Genomic DNA, 16,799 nt, shown 5'->3' with positions numbered 1-16,799 from the left:
CTAGCTAACTCTCCCAACTTTGACCATGATGATACTAACACACTAACATAATGCCCTGGACCAGAGCTAGTGTGCCGTCTGGTATGTGCGTAGCACACTGATGCCCTAGAACACGTTGAGAGTTCAGGTTGCACGCACACAAACCAACTGAGACGCAAAAATACAATTTGAGACCCATGTGCTTTGCGATTCGCAGACCAGGCGGCATCAACGAGCATAATCTGCAGTTGGATGCTTCTCATTGGCTGACGTTGCCGGGGAGAAGGACAGTCTCAATGGCACCTAGCGATTAAAACATTTATAAATCTGTGATGTGTAGTCATCATGTAATCCGCTAGGGCATGAATCACGCAGTGTGTGTGGCTCAATATAGGGCAGGATGTTGTAATCTGTGTCTGCATCTAACCGTGACAAGCCGTCACAGGTTATTTTGGAAAGATATGGCATGACTGATGTCATAAAAATAAGATTGCAGGAGAGGAAGCAGTTTTACTGTGGAACATTCCAATTTCTACAGGCAGAAGTTGAGCCTCTGTTCACTTCCTTTTGTTGCAAGTGTGAGTTGCAAGCAGCCCGGATGTGTTCTTGAAGATGGAATTGAAACAGAGAAGTTAAAATAGCCACTGACTGTGCACTCAGGATTCATCCCTTTCCGTAACCTACTGTAGCCTACATGTTCAAGTATATTTAGGATCCATCAATTCAAGCTTTTCAAGTGCTGAGTGTTGAGTATACTGAACATGACAGACTAAAATGACATCAATGATAGATTTACTGCAAATACAGTGTCAAATACAAATACAGTAGTAAGACAGACGTGGTTTGAATTGATTTCCATGAGCAACATGAATGGAGTTTTAAAGCTAGTTCTGCCCTGAGGGCAGTGTGAGCAGCCCAGTTAAACAGATCCTTATGCCACTCTCATTACTGATGTGGATCTATCCCCCAGGACACTGGCTCTTTAGACAGACTCAATTATGTCCATGGGTACAACCACACCATTGTCCCTGCAGATCAGATTCTCCTCCTTATGTCACAACACTATGTCACAAAATTACCAGCACGAGGCAGCCCCATACCACTGTCCTCCCATTGTATATAACGCATGCAGTCAACATGCAATGTAATATAATCTAACAGAAACAACCTATACATTAGCACGGTACCAGACCTGTTTGTGTTTTATAATCATACAGCACAAACAGATCTGGGACCAGGCGACCTCTGTATGTTTACGACCCAAGAAATTGCTGCTTTCTGTTTCCCTCCAGACATGCTCAGCCAACTACAGTTTCATCCCGTACATGGTGACACCGCACAACAAGGTGTACTGCTGCGAGAGCAGCCTGATGAAGGGCCTGACAGAGCTGATGCAGCCCAGCTTCGAGATGCTGCTGGGACCAATCTGCATGCCCCTGCTGGACCGCTTCATCCAGCTGTTCAAGGTGCCCCAGGCTAACTCCTGGTGAGTAGTAGAGGGATGTATAGCCTGAGATGCTAGGCCTAAAGCTCCTGCTGATTAGGTTGTTGGGGTTAGACACTGGAGCTGCTATAGCCCTAAGTCACATGTTTGCTGTACTCACACCTTGATGTAGTGAAACAGGTGTCACCTCGCTAGGGAAGGTGTGAACATGCACATCAAGGTGATGATTACAGGGCTATTATTGCCAACAGAGGTTTATTAACATGAACTAAAGTTAACTGTATAACAGCTGGATTTTGTGTTGTCTTGTGTAATTGTCTGTGGTTGATTAAGCAACATGGATGACTAGCTGATGAAGTACGGTATGACTGTAGCCATACTGTAGTTTAATGAAGTCATCGAAAGTCTTGTTACCTGATAAGCTTCACTTAATTTAAAATGTGCTATGTTTTTTGTTAGTCTGTTCTTCTTTTCATCAGATATTGCACTTCATGAGTATTCCTCAGAGTCCATTGTATTATCCAATTCACTCATTTTGGATAATACATGATGCATTGCTTTATTTGGTGTGTCCCTCTGCAACACTTTGGCTTGCATAGCAATCTCAGTTTTAATGTTAGCATTGCTTAGTTCTGTCCTAATGTTTAAGGCTTCTCTCTCTGCCAATATTCAGCAACAGCCTCTCTTCTAGGAATATGGAGTCATATTTCAGAGAGCTGAGATAAAAGTGCAGCTCCAACAGTACAGTGAAGAATACTTTGAAGGGGCTTACCAGGGAACACATTCATGAGCTCCACATTCAGCTGCCGCGAGGAAGTAAATAACTGACATATTGCATATGTTTAAGAGGGTAGACTATTTATAAGGGTGTCAGGCAAGGCAAGATCAAAGACACTGTAGCCTATATCAAAAGTTGCCTCAGAGGAATAGATATTCAATTATAAACGGTTTTATCTATCCCCGTTCCTCATATTTATTTCCCCAGAAAATCACATCAATACATAATAATGGTTTATTTGCAGAAAACTTGATTTCTAGTGTGAAATAACATCTCTCTGTGAATCTCTCCGGTACCCCTTCACAGCCAATACTTCAGAGAAACCATTCTCAACGAGATTCGGAAAGCGCGGGAATTGTTCACAGGGATGGAGCTGGCCTCAGAACTCAGCCGAATTCAACAACGATTGGACAACGTAGAGTGCCTTTCAGCTGACATCGTCATCAACCTGCTTCTGTCCTACAGGGACATCCAGGTACATTTTGCCTTCTTCAGCTTGTCAGATGCTATCGGCATGGGCCATTTAGATAGACTGAAATGCCTCAGCATAAATGTTTTAGGGCCTCCCTCAGTCCATATTCTAACATAGTCATTCTTCTGAGATAAAATTATCTTGGGCTTCCAGTGGAAAGCTGCAGATTAAGTTTTTGTCATCTTCCTGTGGCTATTCTGCAACTGCACTGCAGTCTGTTCTCTATGCATTGCCATGCCATTCACCCTACACCCTCCCATCCTGCCAGCCATAGGCAGCCACCCGTCACATTAATAAATGATGTCAACAACAAGAGATACAAGGAGAGGCTGAATTATTCAACATGATTTAGATAAATATATACTGGACAAAAAATGGTGGAAGGGACATTTGTTTATTGAAGTACTTGAAAAAGCCGACAATGTCCTTCCCAAAGTAGTGACTTTGTAAGGGAACAAGGACATAGATATTTTAGGTTTCATGTAAACTATAGAAACCAAGATGTGGCTGAGTGGGTACATGATTTTCAATCCAACGATCTGTTTTTCTATGCTTGTTTGTAACGTAGGATTATGAATCCATAGTGAAGCTGGTGGAGACCTTGGAGAAGCTTCCTACATTTGACCCTGTGGCCAATCCCCATGTCAAGTTCCACCATGCCTTTGCACTGAATCGGTAAGACCCCCAGTATGTCACACCTGTTTTTTTCTATACACGCACGCACGCACACACACACACACACACACACATAACATGCATGTGCTGAGCATGTGTGTCTGTGCTCTGAGTCGGAACATCACACATGTTCAGCTTGGAAAGTATTTTACTGCCCGATCTTTAACGTGCTGCCTCACTTGTAAACGCACACTGGGTTTCCAAGCAAGTTGCTCTATCATTTCAGAGCCATTGGAAAATTCCTTTATGCTACAACGCAACATTGGTGTCTGGCCAGTTACGAGAACATTTCACTGCATTTCACACGCTCAAAGAGACGTATTAATAAAGCTGTTGCACATTCTTTGCATAATTGGGAAAACATTGAATGGCCTGAAAATGAAGATGGTTGCCATGAGTCTGAGTGTTTGTTTAGACAGCAGCCCATTTGTCTCCCCCAACTAGAGGTGGTGGATGACTCAGCAGTTTAGTGCACCATAGCGAAATAATGCCATTATCCTGCAACAATGAAGCATGGATGATTATAATTAAATCTCTTCTTTTAAACATGTCTGACAAGCAGAGTTTTCTGTTGAGTAATTGGTGAGAAAACAGCAGTAGCAGGGATGTAAATGTCGAAACCTTTCCTGTTGCACTCCCTCCCTCCTTCCCCTCCATGTTTGACTGTTGGATGACTGGAGTGGGCTAGGCTGACTCACTGCTTAGCTTCGCCCCCCTCCAGTTGCCGTTCAGCGGCACACTAGTGTGAAGTGAATTCTGGGGAGCGGAGAGCAGCCTGAGCTGCAGCCTCCATTAAAGGTGTCCTATTCCCATTCCCTCTGGATAGGCTCCATGGAAAAAGCTGCTAGTTCCTATGCTTTATTTAACATCCATCTGTCATTAATTAGCTGGCTAGCTAGTTCACCAATTCACTGTTCAAGTCTTCATAATTTGCACTTCTGAAATTACAATTAAAATTGGTTAGTTCAGCTTTTCCTCTAGCTAAACAGCTGATAAACACATTTGTATGAATGCTAGCTCACTAGATCGTGTCAATCGTTAGCTAGCTAGCTAGCTTGACTAGCGGACTGATGAGAGCAAACTCAGCATTGTATGTCCAAATTATTGAATTGAAAATGCATATCAAAGTAATTTGTTGAACATTTTAACATCATTTTGTTATTAAATAAACGTAATACTCACATTCCACAAAGTTATTCCTCTTTCTTCTGGAACATGTTCTATGAAGAGATGACTTCCGTCCGCCATTAGTTGTTGCCGGAATTTGGGAGTTTTACCTGCTTCGCAAGGTGTCATGGGATATCCTACCTGGCGAAGGAATCATCCAGAGAGGTAGAGGCGAAGTTAATAGGCATATATTGTAAAATCAGTGATAGGCCTACATTGGATGCTGACTCAAAAACTTCCAAATGAAGGTAGGGCATACCTTGGAGAAGGCATAATTTTAAGTTAGGACATTTTTTTTATTTAACCTTTATTTAACTAGGGAAGTCAGTTAAGAACAAATTCTTATTTACAATGACAGCCTAACCCGGCCAAACCCTAACCCGGACAACGCTAGGCCAATTGTGCGCCGCCCTATGGGACTCCCAATCACAGCCAGTTGTGATACAGCCTGGAATCAAACCAGGGTCTGTAGTGACGCCTCTAGCACTGAAATGCAGTGCCTTAGACTGCCGTGCCACCGGGAGCCCCATGGCAATTTGAACGTCCTACCTTGATGCACTATCCTTGCCCGATTGATGGCACCCCATTCCCTATAAAAGTAGTGCACAAGGAAATAGGATACAATTTGGAACTTACATCGTGTCTGTCTCTGACCATTGGGTCTTCCCTCTGCTGTTTTCAGGAGGAACCTCCCGGGGGACCGTCAGAAGGCCCTGGACATCATGCTGCCCCTGGTGAAGGCTGACAACCAGGTGGCCTCAGACATCTACTGCCTGGTGGGACGCATCTACAAGGACATGTTCCTGGAGTCCCACTTCGCTGACAAAGAGAGCAGGGACAGTGGCACGGCCTGGTGAGAGCTGCACACACACACGCACACACACTGGTGAGAGCCTGGCTGCTGATGAGAGTCATTACCTCTCACTCCCCTCTCACTCCTCACTAGCCAGAGTAGCAAAGACCACCTCTCAACTACAGATAATGAACATCTATGTCATCTGACATGGAGCAGAGAGGCTGCAAGGTCTGGCAGAAGCTGATTTGAAACGGCACCACCACCAGTGATAATGTGAAGATAATTGCGATCTTCCTGGAATGGTCTCGCATCGAGACGATTTATGGCATCTCATTAGAATAACTCCCCATCGGGCAATCTTGTCCTCTGTTCCAACCCAGACAATGTCTTTGGAGAGCCTTCTCATGTTATTCACACTCATTCCTTCAGTGGAACAGATTGCTCATTAAGTAAATGAGTTTTTTTAAATCTGCGAGTGCCAAGCTTTGTGCAAGTGGTTCCTCTGTGGACCCTGCAAAATAAGGCTGTAATTGTTTTTGGATGCTTTTTACAAAACTAGGGAGATGAAAAGTTCTCACTAAGGAGTTCTCACTAAGGACACATCAGCAATTACTGTAGGAACATCATGTCTGATTTAAAAATGAAGCATAGTGTGTAATTTTGGTAATTCTAAGTTAGCTTCTCTGTCGTTCCTCTCAGGTTTAAGAAGGGGTTTGAGTCTGAGCCGACACTACACTCTGGCATCAACTACGCCGTTCTACTCCTGGCAGCGGGACACCAGTTTGACGCCTCCTTCGAGCTCCGCAAAGTCGGTGAGTATTGACTTACACTTTATTCTCCTTGATATCTAATGTTTTGCCTTGAGCTGCCTGCGTTTTGTGCTGTTTGGCTCCCAATCCCCTGTGTTTGCTGTGAAATCTGAGGCTCAGAAGGTAGCACAGGAATGTGAGAAACAGGACAGACAATCCTGGGAATCAACCGTGGGCCCCCTCCAAGTCCCTGCCCCCTCCCTTCTCTTCTCTACTCTGCCCTGTCCTGGGCTGCCTGAGCAGGACATGTAGTGGCAGCTTCCCTCAGCAAGGCCAAAAATAACAACCATGCTCCATTATCGCTCTGCAATTTAGTAGCAACATGGCAAGTAACTACTTTGCATGTTAAGATTTAGTCTAAGTGGGAACTAAGATTCTCCAATCTACATTACAGGTGAAATGCTTGACATAAGAGTAAGCTCTACAGTGCCCAGCCTATTCCCAAACCCCTGCTGTGCAGTACATTCCATTGTGTTCTCCTTCACTAAGAATCTGATCTCTGTGAAGAATTATAAACTGGGTGGTTCAAGCCCTGCTGGCTGATTGGCTGACAGCCGTGGTATATCAGACCGTATACCACGGGTATGACATCAGGGGTTTGTGATATATGGCCAATATACCACGGCTAAGGGATGTGTCCAGGCACTCTGTATTGCGTTGTGCACAAGAACAGCCCTTAGCCATGGTATATTGGCCATATACCACACCTCCTCTGGCCATATTGTTTAAATAACACATGGTATAAAAAGAACACAAAATAGGTCAAAATAGGACATAGTATTTCGAAACGTTGCACAATAAAACGGAAGGATTCAACAGTGTGGAGTATCTTTCTTTTATATTATAATAATACACAGGAGGTCGGTGGCACCTTAATTGGGGACGACGGGCTCGTGGTAAGGGCTTGAGCAGAATATCTGGAATGGTATCAAATACATGATTTATTTGTGTTTGATGCCAATCCATTTGCTCCGTTCCAGCCATTATTATAAGTCGTCTTCACCTCAGCAGCCTCCAATGTTATAATATGTCCCTGACCTGACCTTGTTGTTCTCTCCAGGAGTGAAGCTGAGCAGCCTACTGGGGAAGAAGGGCAGCCTGGACAAGCTGCAGAGCTACTGGGATGTGGGTTTCTTCCTGGGGGCTAGCATCCTGGCCTGTGACAACACCAGGGTCATACAGGCTTCCGAGAAACTCTTCAAATTGAAGGCCCCTGTCTGGTGAGCGAGGGTGTTATTTATTTTTTACATTTAAAGCTCAACATACAGTGAACTTATTTCAAACTATTTTGCACAATTTAATTGTGCTTTCTTCTTTCGTAGTCAGTCAGTGGCCTATTTTCTTTTGGTGCTCAAGATTTAAACAATCTATTCAAACTTATTTAGCTCTGTTTAACTGCCTTTTCTTTTCCTGCAGTCAAAGGCCTTTTACATTTCTTTTAAGCTATCGTCTGTGTTGACTGCAACCCAGGTATCTGCGCTCTCTTGTGGAGACCATCCTGATTTACCAGCACTTCAAAAAGCCCTCTGTGGAGCAGCCACCCCCCAAACAGGAACTGGTGGACTTCTGGATGGACTTCCTGGTGGAGGCCACAAAGAAAGACGTCTCGTCTGTCCGCTTCCCAGTATGTGTCCCATGCTCTCTTTGCCTTCCTTCCTGGGATTCTTCACTGTTTAGACTTGACCTTGACAATTAGACATATACAGTCCCAGTAAATAGTCACTCCAGGGTTTTTCTTTATTTTGTAGAATAATAGTGAAGACATCAAAACTATGAAATAACACATAAGGAATCATGAAGTAACCAAAGAATTGTTAAACAAATAAAAATATATTTTATATTTGAGATTCTTCAAAGTAGCCACCCTTTGCCTTGATGACAGCTTTTCACACTCTTTGATTTCTCTCAACCAGCTTCATGAGTTAGTCACCTGGAATGCATTTCAATTAACAGGTGTGCCTTGTTAAAAGTTCATTTGTGGAATTTCTTTCCTTCTTAATGCATTTGAGCCAATCAGTTGTGTTGTGAGAAGGTAGGAGTGATATACAGAAGATAGCCCTATTTGGTAAAAGACAAAGTCCATATTATGTCAAGAAGAGCTCAAATGAGCAAAGAGAAACAACAGTCCATCATTACTTTAAGACATAAAGGTCCGTCAGTCCGGAAAATGTCAAGAACTTTGAAAGTTTTGTCAAGTGCAGTCGCAAAAACCATGAAGCTCTATGATGAAACTGTCTCTCATGAGGACCGCCACAGGAAAGGAAGACCCAGAGTTACCTCTGCTGCAGAGGATAAGTTCATTAGAGTCAACTGCACCTCCAATTGTAGCCCAAAAAAATGCTTCACAGAGTTCAAGTAACAGACACATCTCAACATCAACTGTTCAGAGGAGACTGTGTGAATCAGGCCTTTGTGGTCAAATTTCTGCAAAGAAACAACTACTAAAGGACACCAATAAGAAGAAGAGACATGCTTGGGCCAAGAAACACGATCAATGGACATTAGATCGGTGGAAATCTGTCCTTTGGTCTGATGACTCCAAATCTGAGATTTTTGGTTCCACACGCCGTGTCTTTGTGAGATGCAGAGTAGGTGAATGGATGATCTCTGCATGTGTGGTTCCCACCGTGAAGCATGGAGGAGGAGGTGTGATGGTGTGTGGGTGCTCTGCTGGTGACATTGTCAGTGATTTATTTAGAATTCAAGGCACACTTAACCAGCATGGCTCCCACTGCATTCTGCAGCGATACTCCATCCCATCTGGTTTGTGCTTAGTGGGACTATCATTTGTTTTTCAACATGACAATGACCCGAACACACCTCCAGCCTGTGTAAGGGCTATTTGACCAAGGAGAGTGATGGAGTGCTGCATCAGATGACCTGGCCTCCACAATCACCCAACCTCAACCCAATTGAGATGGTTTGGAATGAGTTGGACCACATAGTGAAGGAAAAGCAGCCAACAAGTGCTCAGCATATGTGGGAACTCCTTCAAGACTGTTGGAAAAGCACTCCTCATGAAGCTGGTTGAGAGAATGCCAAGAGTGTGCAAAGCTGTCATCAAGGCAAAGGGTGGCTACTTTGAAGAACCTGAAATAAAAAATACACTTTTTTGGTTACTGCATGATTCCATATATGTTATTTCATAGTTTTGATGTCTTCACTATTATTCTACAATGTAGAAAATAGTAAAAATAAAGAAAACCCCTTGAATGAGTAGGTGTGTCCAAACTTTTGACGGGTACTCTACATCAACCATAACAGTGGTACCAGCTGGGGCAGTTGTCCTACACTCTTTATTTTCTCTGCTTTATTGTGAAATGTCTCGATGTCCTATTGGTTGTCCTTTTTTCCAGGTGTTGATATTGGAGCCCACTAAAGTCTATCTGCCTTCGTACTTGTCCATAAACAACGATGTGGAGGAGAACACTGTCTCCATCTGGCATGTTTCCCCTGATGACAAGGTAAGTTACTGACCACAGAAAGAGTGTGACAACTGCCTTGTGTCTTTGCTTTGTGTCTCAGAAAAGAAGTACAGCCCTGGAGTACAGCCCTGCCTGTCTGTCTATATGTCCGTCTCTCTCTGTCTCTGTCTCTCTCTGCCCTGACACATTTTAATCAGTCACCAGAGGTACTGACGTTCATGTTTTTCTGATCGTTCTAACAGCACAGGGGGGTCCATGAGTGGAACTTCAGGGCCATGTCAGTACGGGGTGTCAGGTTGGTGATCTCACAGCTGTCCTGTTCTACACACTCATTGTAATGTATGGGCAATAAAGACTGCTCTCTACTCTACTCTCCTCTGTAACTTATGCCAACAACATAACAGATTATAATGTGGCCACCTGGATCCCAAGGCAATATTAGTCAGAGATGGTCCCTCAATGCCTCTCCCTCTTTCCGCCTCCAACTGATCTCCCACTTCAGAGGGCCTCTGTGAGATGTTGCTAGGGAGCGTATATTTTTTTTGTGCCCACTCGCCCTCCAGTGTACTAGGAGACAATGGCAGTTCCCTTGGCTGCAGCAGTGTGCCATGGTGGGCTGAATTCAACCAATCATTCTCTGCTCTGGTCCACTCCGCTCAGCCCTGGCCTTAGTTAACTGGCTTAAAATCCCTGTTCGCTCAGCTGAACACTGGTGGAGACTCAACCGTGTGTATGTGTGTGTGGGAATGAATGTTCAGAGTTACTGTAACTTGTTGTATGTGATTGAATGACGAACATTGTTAGATTGTAAGAGACTTGCAGCTCTGGTGAAAAGAAAAAGCTTCTGCACTTAGATACTACTAGAATGATTTCTCAGAAGTTTCTGGCTACACCCAGACATCCAGTCTATGCCAGTGTTCTATAGATGTCATGTGAATTCACCTGTCGTCTCTTCTATAACTGTCAACTCCTCTTCCTCAGTATTTCCAAGTTTGACGAGCGCAGTGCCTTCCTGTATGTGCTGCACAACTCAGAGGACTTTCAGATCTACTTCTGCACAGAGATGCACTGCAAAAGGTCTGTCTGTCCCTCTGTGACGTGATTGCGCCATCTCACAAGCATATGAGCTGTTCTCCAAGGGAGTGTCTGTACTGTAGAAACTTGTGACTCTCACGAAGAAGAACCAAAGCACAGCTAGCCAGTCTCAATAGCTCCACAGTGTGATTCAGTGAGTCAGTGCTGGTGTGATGGGGGTTTGTGAGTGTGTGAAAGGGTGCTTGTCTGGGCTCTGTGTTATTTCACAACTGCTCTTGTGACATATTTTTAAGTGCGGTGAAGGTTATATGGTGTTAGTGTGGGTGTAAATTGAGTATATAATCTCAAATGTGGAACGGTACTGATGTGACTGCTCTGTGTGTTGCAGGTTCTGTGATCTGGTCAACAGCATTGCAGAGGAAGCATGGAAAGGCCCGGAAGAGGGGGAGTGTGACATTGACGCCCTAGAGGTGAAGGAGGAGAGAGGGATACTCCTTTTCTAGCCACATTCTTTTATTTCTATGTTATTTCCAACAGGATTACCTGATGTACAGTATATGTATACAAGAGCTAGGATGTGTTCAGCAGAAACAGTCTCTCCGATTGTTTTTCAAAATCTATATAAAACCAGATACAGGCCATGTAAAGTGTTGAAATGTTTAGAGACAACTTCCTACAGTGTGAAAGTGGGTCACACTGTTCATGCAATGGAAACCAACAGAGTGTACTGTATGAAAAGCAACTGTCCCTCTATTCACCTGTTCTCCCAGTTGTGCGACAAAACAATTACCTGTGAATAATTACCCAAAACAATGACACAGCCTCTTCCTGTCAAACACTAGCATGGCCCAGATCAGATGCCCCAATAGTTTTTTGAACACTGTTTGATCTGGACCACACCTTGCAAAGCTCACATTTCCCTTTGTTTCTATCAGTTAGTACCCAGCCACAACTGTCACTTTACAGCTCACCTGTTCTTAGATGTACCTATATGTCCCTGTTATAACTCTAGATTGTAATGATCCTTGAAGTTAACATGCAACAAAATGTCATCTTTAACATAATGTCCTCCTGTGCTTGACTCTTCAGTACGACTATGAGTATAATGAGCACGGAGAGAGGGTGGTTCTGGGAAAAGGGACGTTTGGAGTGGTGTACGCCGGCCGGGACCTTAGCAACCAGGTGCGGCTGGCCATCAAGGAGATACCGGAGAGAGACAGCAGGTAAGAGAACATGTAAACTAGACTTTCTCCAAAAAGACCCTACCAATCAGCTTCTACCATTCCCCCATCCATGACACTTTCACTGTCTTTTTATCACGCACTTTGCTAATGGAAGGCTGTATAGCAAAAGGTCCCCGTGTCGTTATGTAAAGTGAGTGAGTGTTAATTCAGAGCATAACAACTGAAGTGGTTTCCTGAGAGTGGTCATTTGATTGGCAGATCGAAGGGGCGCCAAAGCAGTCGTTTGAGCCGTCCACTGTGTTAGCTCTGTGCTAGACCTGATCTCCTGTGGTGTGTCCTTTCCTTGGAACACCAGTGTTATACAGTGCTGCTTGAAAGTATGTGAACCCCTTGTGCAATTACAGATTTTTTTGTTTTTACCATGAAATCTTCATCTAATCAGAACCAGTCTTTTTGATCTGACATAACAGGTTTATATTTACCAATACCATATGTTGGTGTAGAGGAAATCATGCGTGTAGTAGGAAAACAAAATTAAAAAGGAATTAGTGCAGGTGCAAAAATAAGTGAACCCCAAGTTSCATTGGTTAAATCAAGTAGGTAAGTGGAATCAGGTGGGTAAATAAATAATTGTGTACCAAATGAACCAATCAAAGGAGAGATTGTTAGGAAAGAGTTTGTGCGGGACTCTGATAAATAGAGATAAGAAACCTGGTCAGTTTGGTGTTACCCATCCAGGTCAACACAAAGCACACCATGCGGAGAGGAAAGGAGATCTCAGAGGATATCAGGGTAGTGAGAGCACATCAGTCTGGGAAAGGCTATAAAATCATCTAAAAAAAGATTTTAGCTCCATCAGTCCATTGTGAGGCAAATCATTTACAAATGGAGAGCATTTAACATGACAGCAACTCAGCCTAGAAGTGGACGCTCTTCCAAAATATCCCCAAGAGCCACAAGAACAATAATAAATCCGGTAAAAGCTGAGATTTGCAGACCTCGCTTGCTGCATCTCAGGTGACTGTGCATGCTTCAACAATAAGACGAACACTGAATATAAATGCCATTCATGGGAGGGTTGCTACTGTAGGCCTTTGCTCTCAAAAAATTACTTTGCCAGAGACCACCTGGACAAATTTGAAGGTTTCTGGGAGTTCATTCTCTGGACCGATGAGTCCAAAATGGACCGTTTTGGTCACAATCAACACCACTATGTTTGGCGAAAATCCAACACTGCCTACCACCAAAATAACCTTATCCCAACAGTCAAGCATGGTGGTGGGAATGTCAAGATCTGGGGCTGCTTTTCCTCATCTGGACCTGAATGACTCCACATCATTAAGGGAACCATGAATTCTGAGGCATACCGGGAGATTCTTGAACAGAACGTCAGGCCATCAGTCAAGGAGCTAAAGCTGGGCCGGAAATGGGTCTTCCAGCAAGACGACGATCCAAAGCATTCAAGCAAATCTACCAAAGAATGACTCAGGAGAAAGAAAATGTATGTTTTGGATCGACCAAGTTAAAGTCCTGACCTAAATCCAATCGAGATGGTGTCGCAGGACCTGAAGCGGGCAGTTCATGCCAGACACCCCTCAAACCTCACTCAATTGGCTGAGTTCTATAAGGAGGAGTGGGCAAAAATCCCTCAAAACAGATGTCAGAGACTGATTACTGGCCTAGTTGGAGACGTTTTACTCCAAGTTATCACTGCTAATGGAGGTGCCAAAAGCTATTGACTGAAGGGTTCACATATTTTTTGCACACATCAAATGTGAGTTAAATAAACCACTTTTGTTAAATAAACAATGAAAATATATAATTTAATTGGAATGTCTTTATTTGAATGGGTTTAGATAAGGATTTTATATATTTATTTTAATATTTTATAGCAAAATAATGATCAGCACTGTAGAGTTCACATACTTTCAAGCAGCCACTGTATATATACTATAAACCTGATCGGGTGGACTTGGCAATGAAAAGATAGGGGGGAAATGGTCGCCTAGCAACTAGTGTACCAAGCACTCCACTCCACTTCCTTGCCTTGCGTTGCATCTGCCTTCCCACACCATCTCTGGTCTACTCATTGTTCCAACTACTCCTGGCTTATTATGGGCTCTTCAGAGCCCATCAGCCCAGAACATTCCTCTGTCACGCATTGTTCCACTCTCACATCACAAGTCATTAGAGGGCTCTCATGAGCTTAACTCAAATGTGTCAAGAATTATTATTAATCATTAAGAAGGAGCTCTGAAGTATCCTCTCAGGGGGAAAACGATCTAATAAGTGTCTGATTCAGTAGAATAGAGGGAGAATGGTATCTATTCTTATTATTATGGTGTGAAGTTTGAACATTTATTTCTCAGTTAAAATGTCTTCGTCCTCCTTTAGTTTTGAAATGGACCGTGTGTGTGTGTGTGTGTGTGTGTGTGTGTGTGTGTGTGTGTGTGTGTGTGTGTGTGTGTGTGTGAGAGAGAGAGAATATCCTGCCCTTTCTCCTGGGAGATGTAACAGCGGATGTTCTGTCCAAGGTACTCTCAGCCCCTCCATGAGGAGATTGCCCTTCACAAACATCTGAAGCACAAGAACATTGTGCAGTACTTGGGCTCCATCAGCGAGAATGGTTTTATCAAGATCTTCATGGAGCAGGTTCCCGGAGGTAAGAGGGCTATCCGTGCAGCATTAGAAAGGTAAAATGATCTAGTCAATGCCCAACCATGTCTTATAAGCCTATGTTGCATCTTTACTTAGTGAAAGACAACAAGAAGCGACTACATTTCCTCCACTACACCTAGAAACAAATAAAAACACATATCTTGTCTGATTTATGTAATAGGTAGCCTGGCTTACTGATTGAATACACTACCGTCCTGCTGATAGTAAACCAGAATGTATTGATATATATTCGACTTTGTCCTGTGGTTTGCCTCCAGGAAGCCTGTCTGCTCTGCTGAGGTCTAAATGGGGCCCTCTGAAGAACAACGAACCCACCATCGGCTTCTACACCAGACAGATCCTGGAGGGACTCAAATACCTCCATGACAACCAAATTGCTCACAGAGACATCAAGGTGAAGCCTGGTCTATTTCAAAGCCTTTGGCCAATGTGCAGTATGCGCCTAGCCAGTAGGAACGCCACATTCATGTCGGTGGTACAGAAATGATTTGATTTGTAAGTGGCGCCTGGCTCTAGTATGATGACTTCCCCTTATCATCCTACCGGAAGGTTAACATGACGTGACATAACTCAATCTCAGTCATAAATAATAAAACACACTGACCACACTCCCATCCCAAAATAGAAACATTAATTTAGGTTAGCATACTCTTTCTCACATACCCAGGACAAGATAGGCCTCTAAATTCTGCCTCATTTAACAATAGTGTCTCATCAAATTACCTTATCAGCCATTTACGTCAAGTGTGAATATAGCCCACTGTAACAACTGTTACTGATTGCCTTCTAGGAAATACTTTAGATTACCAGGCTGTTATCATAGTCATTGGGTTAAGTCTAATGAATGGAGATGACTTGGAATGGAGCTCTTTTATAATCCTCTTGGTTGTCTTTATATCCACAGGGTGATAATGTGCTTATAAACACATATAGCGGAGTTCTGAAGATATCTGACTTTGGAACCTCTAAAAGGCTGGCTGGGATCAACCCCTGGACTGAGACTTTCACTGGTATGTACTGGTCTGCCTGACTGGGTTTATAACCACTGGTATGTACTGGTCTGCCTGACTGGGTTAATAACAACTGGTATGTACTGGTCTGCCTGACTGGGTTAATAACAACTGGTATGTACTGGTCTGCCCAACCATGTCTTATTAAGCCTATGTTGCATCTTACTTAGTGAAAGACAACAAGAAGCGAACTTACATTTCCTCCACTACCACCTAGAAACAAAATAAAAACCATATCTTGTCTGACTTTATGTAATAGGTAGCTGGCTATACTTGATTGAATACACTACCGTCCTGCTGATAAGTAACACCAGAATTGTATTGATATATATTCGACTTTGTCCTGTGGTTTGGCCTCCAGGAAGCCTGTCTGCTCTGCTGAGGTCTCAAATGGGCCCTCTGAAGAACAACAACCCACCATCGGCTTCTACAACCAGACAGATCCTGGAGGGCGACTCAAATACTCCATGACAACCCAAATTGCTCACAGCAGATCAAGGTGAAGCCGCTCATTTCAAAGCCTTTGGCAACAATGTGGCCAGTATGCGCCTAAGCCAGTCAGGAACCCACATGTTCATGTCTGTGGTACAGAAATGATGTGATTTGTAAGTGGCGCCTGGCTCTGTATGATGACTTTCCCTTATCTCCTACCGGAAAGGTTTACACATGACGTGACGATAACTCAATCTCAGTCATAAATAATTAAAACACCACTGACCACACTCCCATGTCCCAAATAGAAACATTACATTTAGGTTAGCATACTCTTTCTCACATTACCCAGACAAGATAAGGCCTCTAAATTCTGCCTCATTTAACAAATAGTGTCTCATCAAATTTACCTTATCAGCCATTTACGTTCAAGTGTAATATAGCCCACTGTAACAACTGTTACTGATTGCCTTCTAGGAAATTCACTTTCAGATTACCAGGCTGTTATAGTAGTCATTGGGGTTAAGTCTAATGAATGGAGCATGACTTGGAATGGAAGCCTCTTTTATAATCCCTCTTGGTTTCTTTATATCCACAGGGTTGATTAATGTGCTTATAAACACATATAGCGGAAGTTCTGAAGTATCTGACTTTGGACCTCTAACAAGGCTGGCTGGGATCAACCCCTGGACTGAGACTTTCACTGGTATGTACTGGTCTCCTGACTGGTTTATAACAACTGGTATGTACTGGTTCTGCCTGACTGGTTAATAAACAACTGGTAGGTACTTGGGTTCTGCCTGACTGGGTTAATACAACACACTGGTATGTACTGGTCGCCTGACTGGTTTATACCACTCGGTCATGTACTGGTCTGCCTGACTGGGTTTAATAACAATGGTATGTACTGGTCT

General features: G+C 43.4%; 1 protein-coding gene across 1 annotated transcript in view; it reads left to right on the top strand.

Moving 5' to 3' along the window:
- The window catches only part of LOC111954082 (mitogen-activated protein kinase kinase kinase 5-like), a 39,856-nt gene extending 23,932 nt beyond the window's left edge, over nt 1-15,924 (top strand). The window contains exons 4-19 of the mRNA XM_023973578.2: nt 1,272-1,465; nt 2,508-2,676; nt 3,242-3,348; nt 5,198-5,368; nt 6,011-6,123; nt 7,181-7,340; nt 7,591-7,744; nt 9,477-9,584; nt 9,788-9,840; nt 10,527-10,622; nt 10,969-11,050; nt 11,670-11,803; nt 14,299-14,426; nt 14,701-14,837; nt 15,348-15,453; nt 15,815-15,924. Of these exons, the coding sequence (XP_023829346.1) occupies nt 1,272-1,465; nt 2,508-2,676; nt 3,242-3,348; nt 5,198-5,368; nt 6,011-6,123; nt 7,181-7,340; nt 7,591-7,744; nt 9,477-9,584; nt 9,788-9,840; nt 10,527-10,622; nt 10,969-11,050; nt 11,670-11,803; nt 14,299-14,426; nt 14,701-14,837; nt 15,348-15,453; nt 15,815-15,924 (2,022 nt within the window). The remainder of the gene's footprint in view (nt 1-1,271; nt 1,466-2,507; nt 2,677-3,241; nt 3,349-5,197; nt 5,369-6,010; nt 6,124-7,180; nt 7,341-7,590; nt 7,745-9,476; nt 9,585-9,787; nt 9,841-10,526; nt 10,623-10,968; nt 11,051-11,669; nt 11,804-14,298; nt 14,427-14,700; nt 14,838-15,347; nt 15,454-15,814) is intronic.
- The last annotated feature ends 875 nt before the right edge of the window (nt 15,925-16,799 follow it).

This window comes from Salvelinus sp. IW2-2015, linkage group LG28 (genome assembly GCF_002910315.2).
Source record: "Salvelinus sp. IW2-2015 linkage group LG28, ASM291031v2, whole genome shotgun sequence".
NCBI lineage: Eukaryota > Metazoa > Chordata > Actinopteri > Salmoniformes > Salmonidae > Salvelinus > Salvelinus sp. IW2-2015.
The sequence above is the reverse complement of the archived record's forward strand: the minus strand, read 5'-3'. Positions and strand labels throughout refer to the sequence as shown.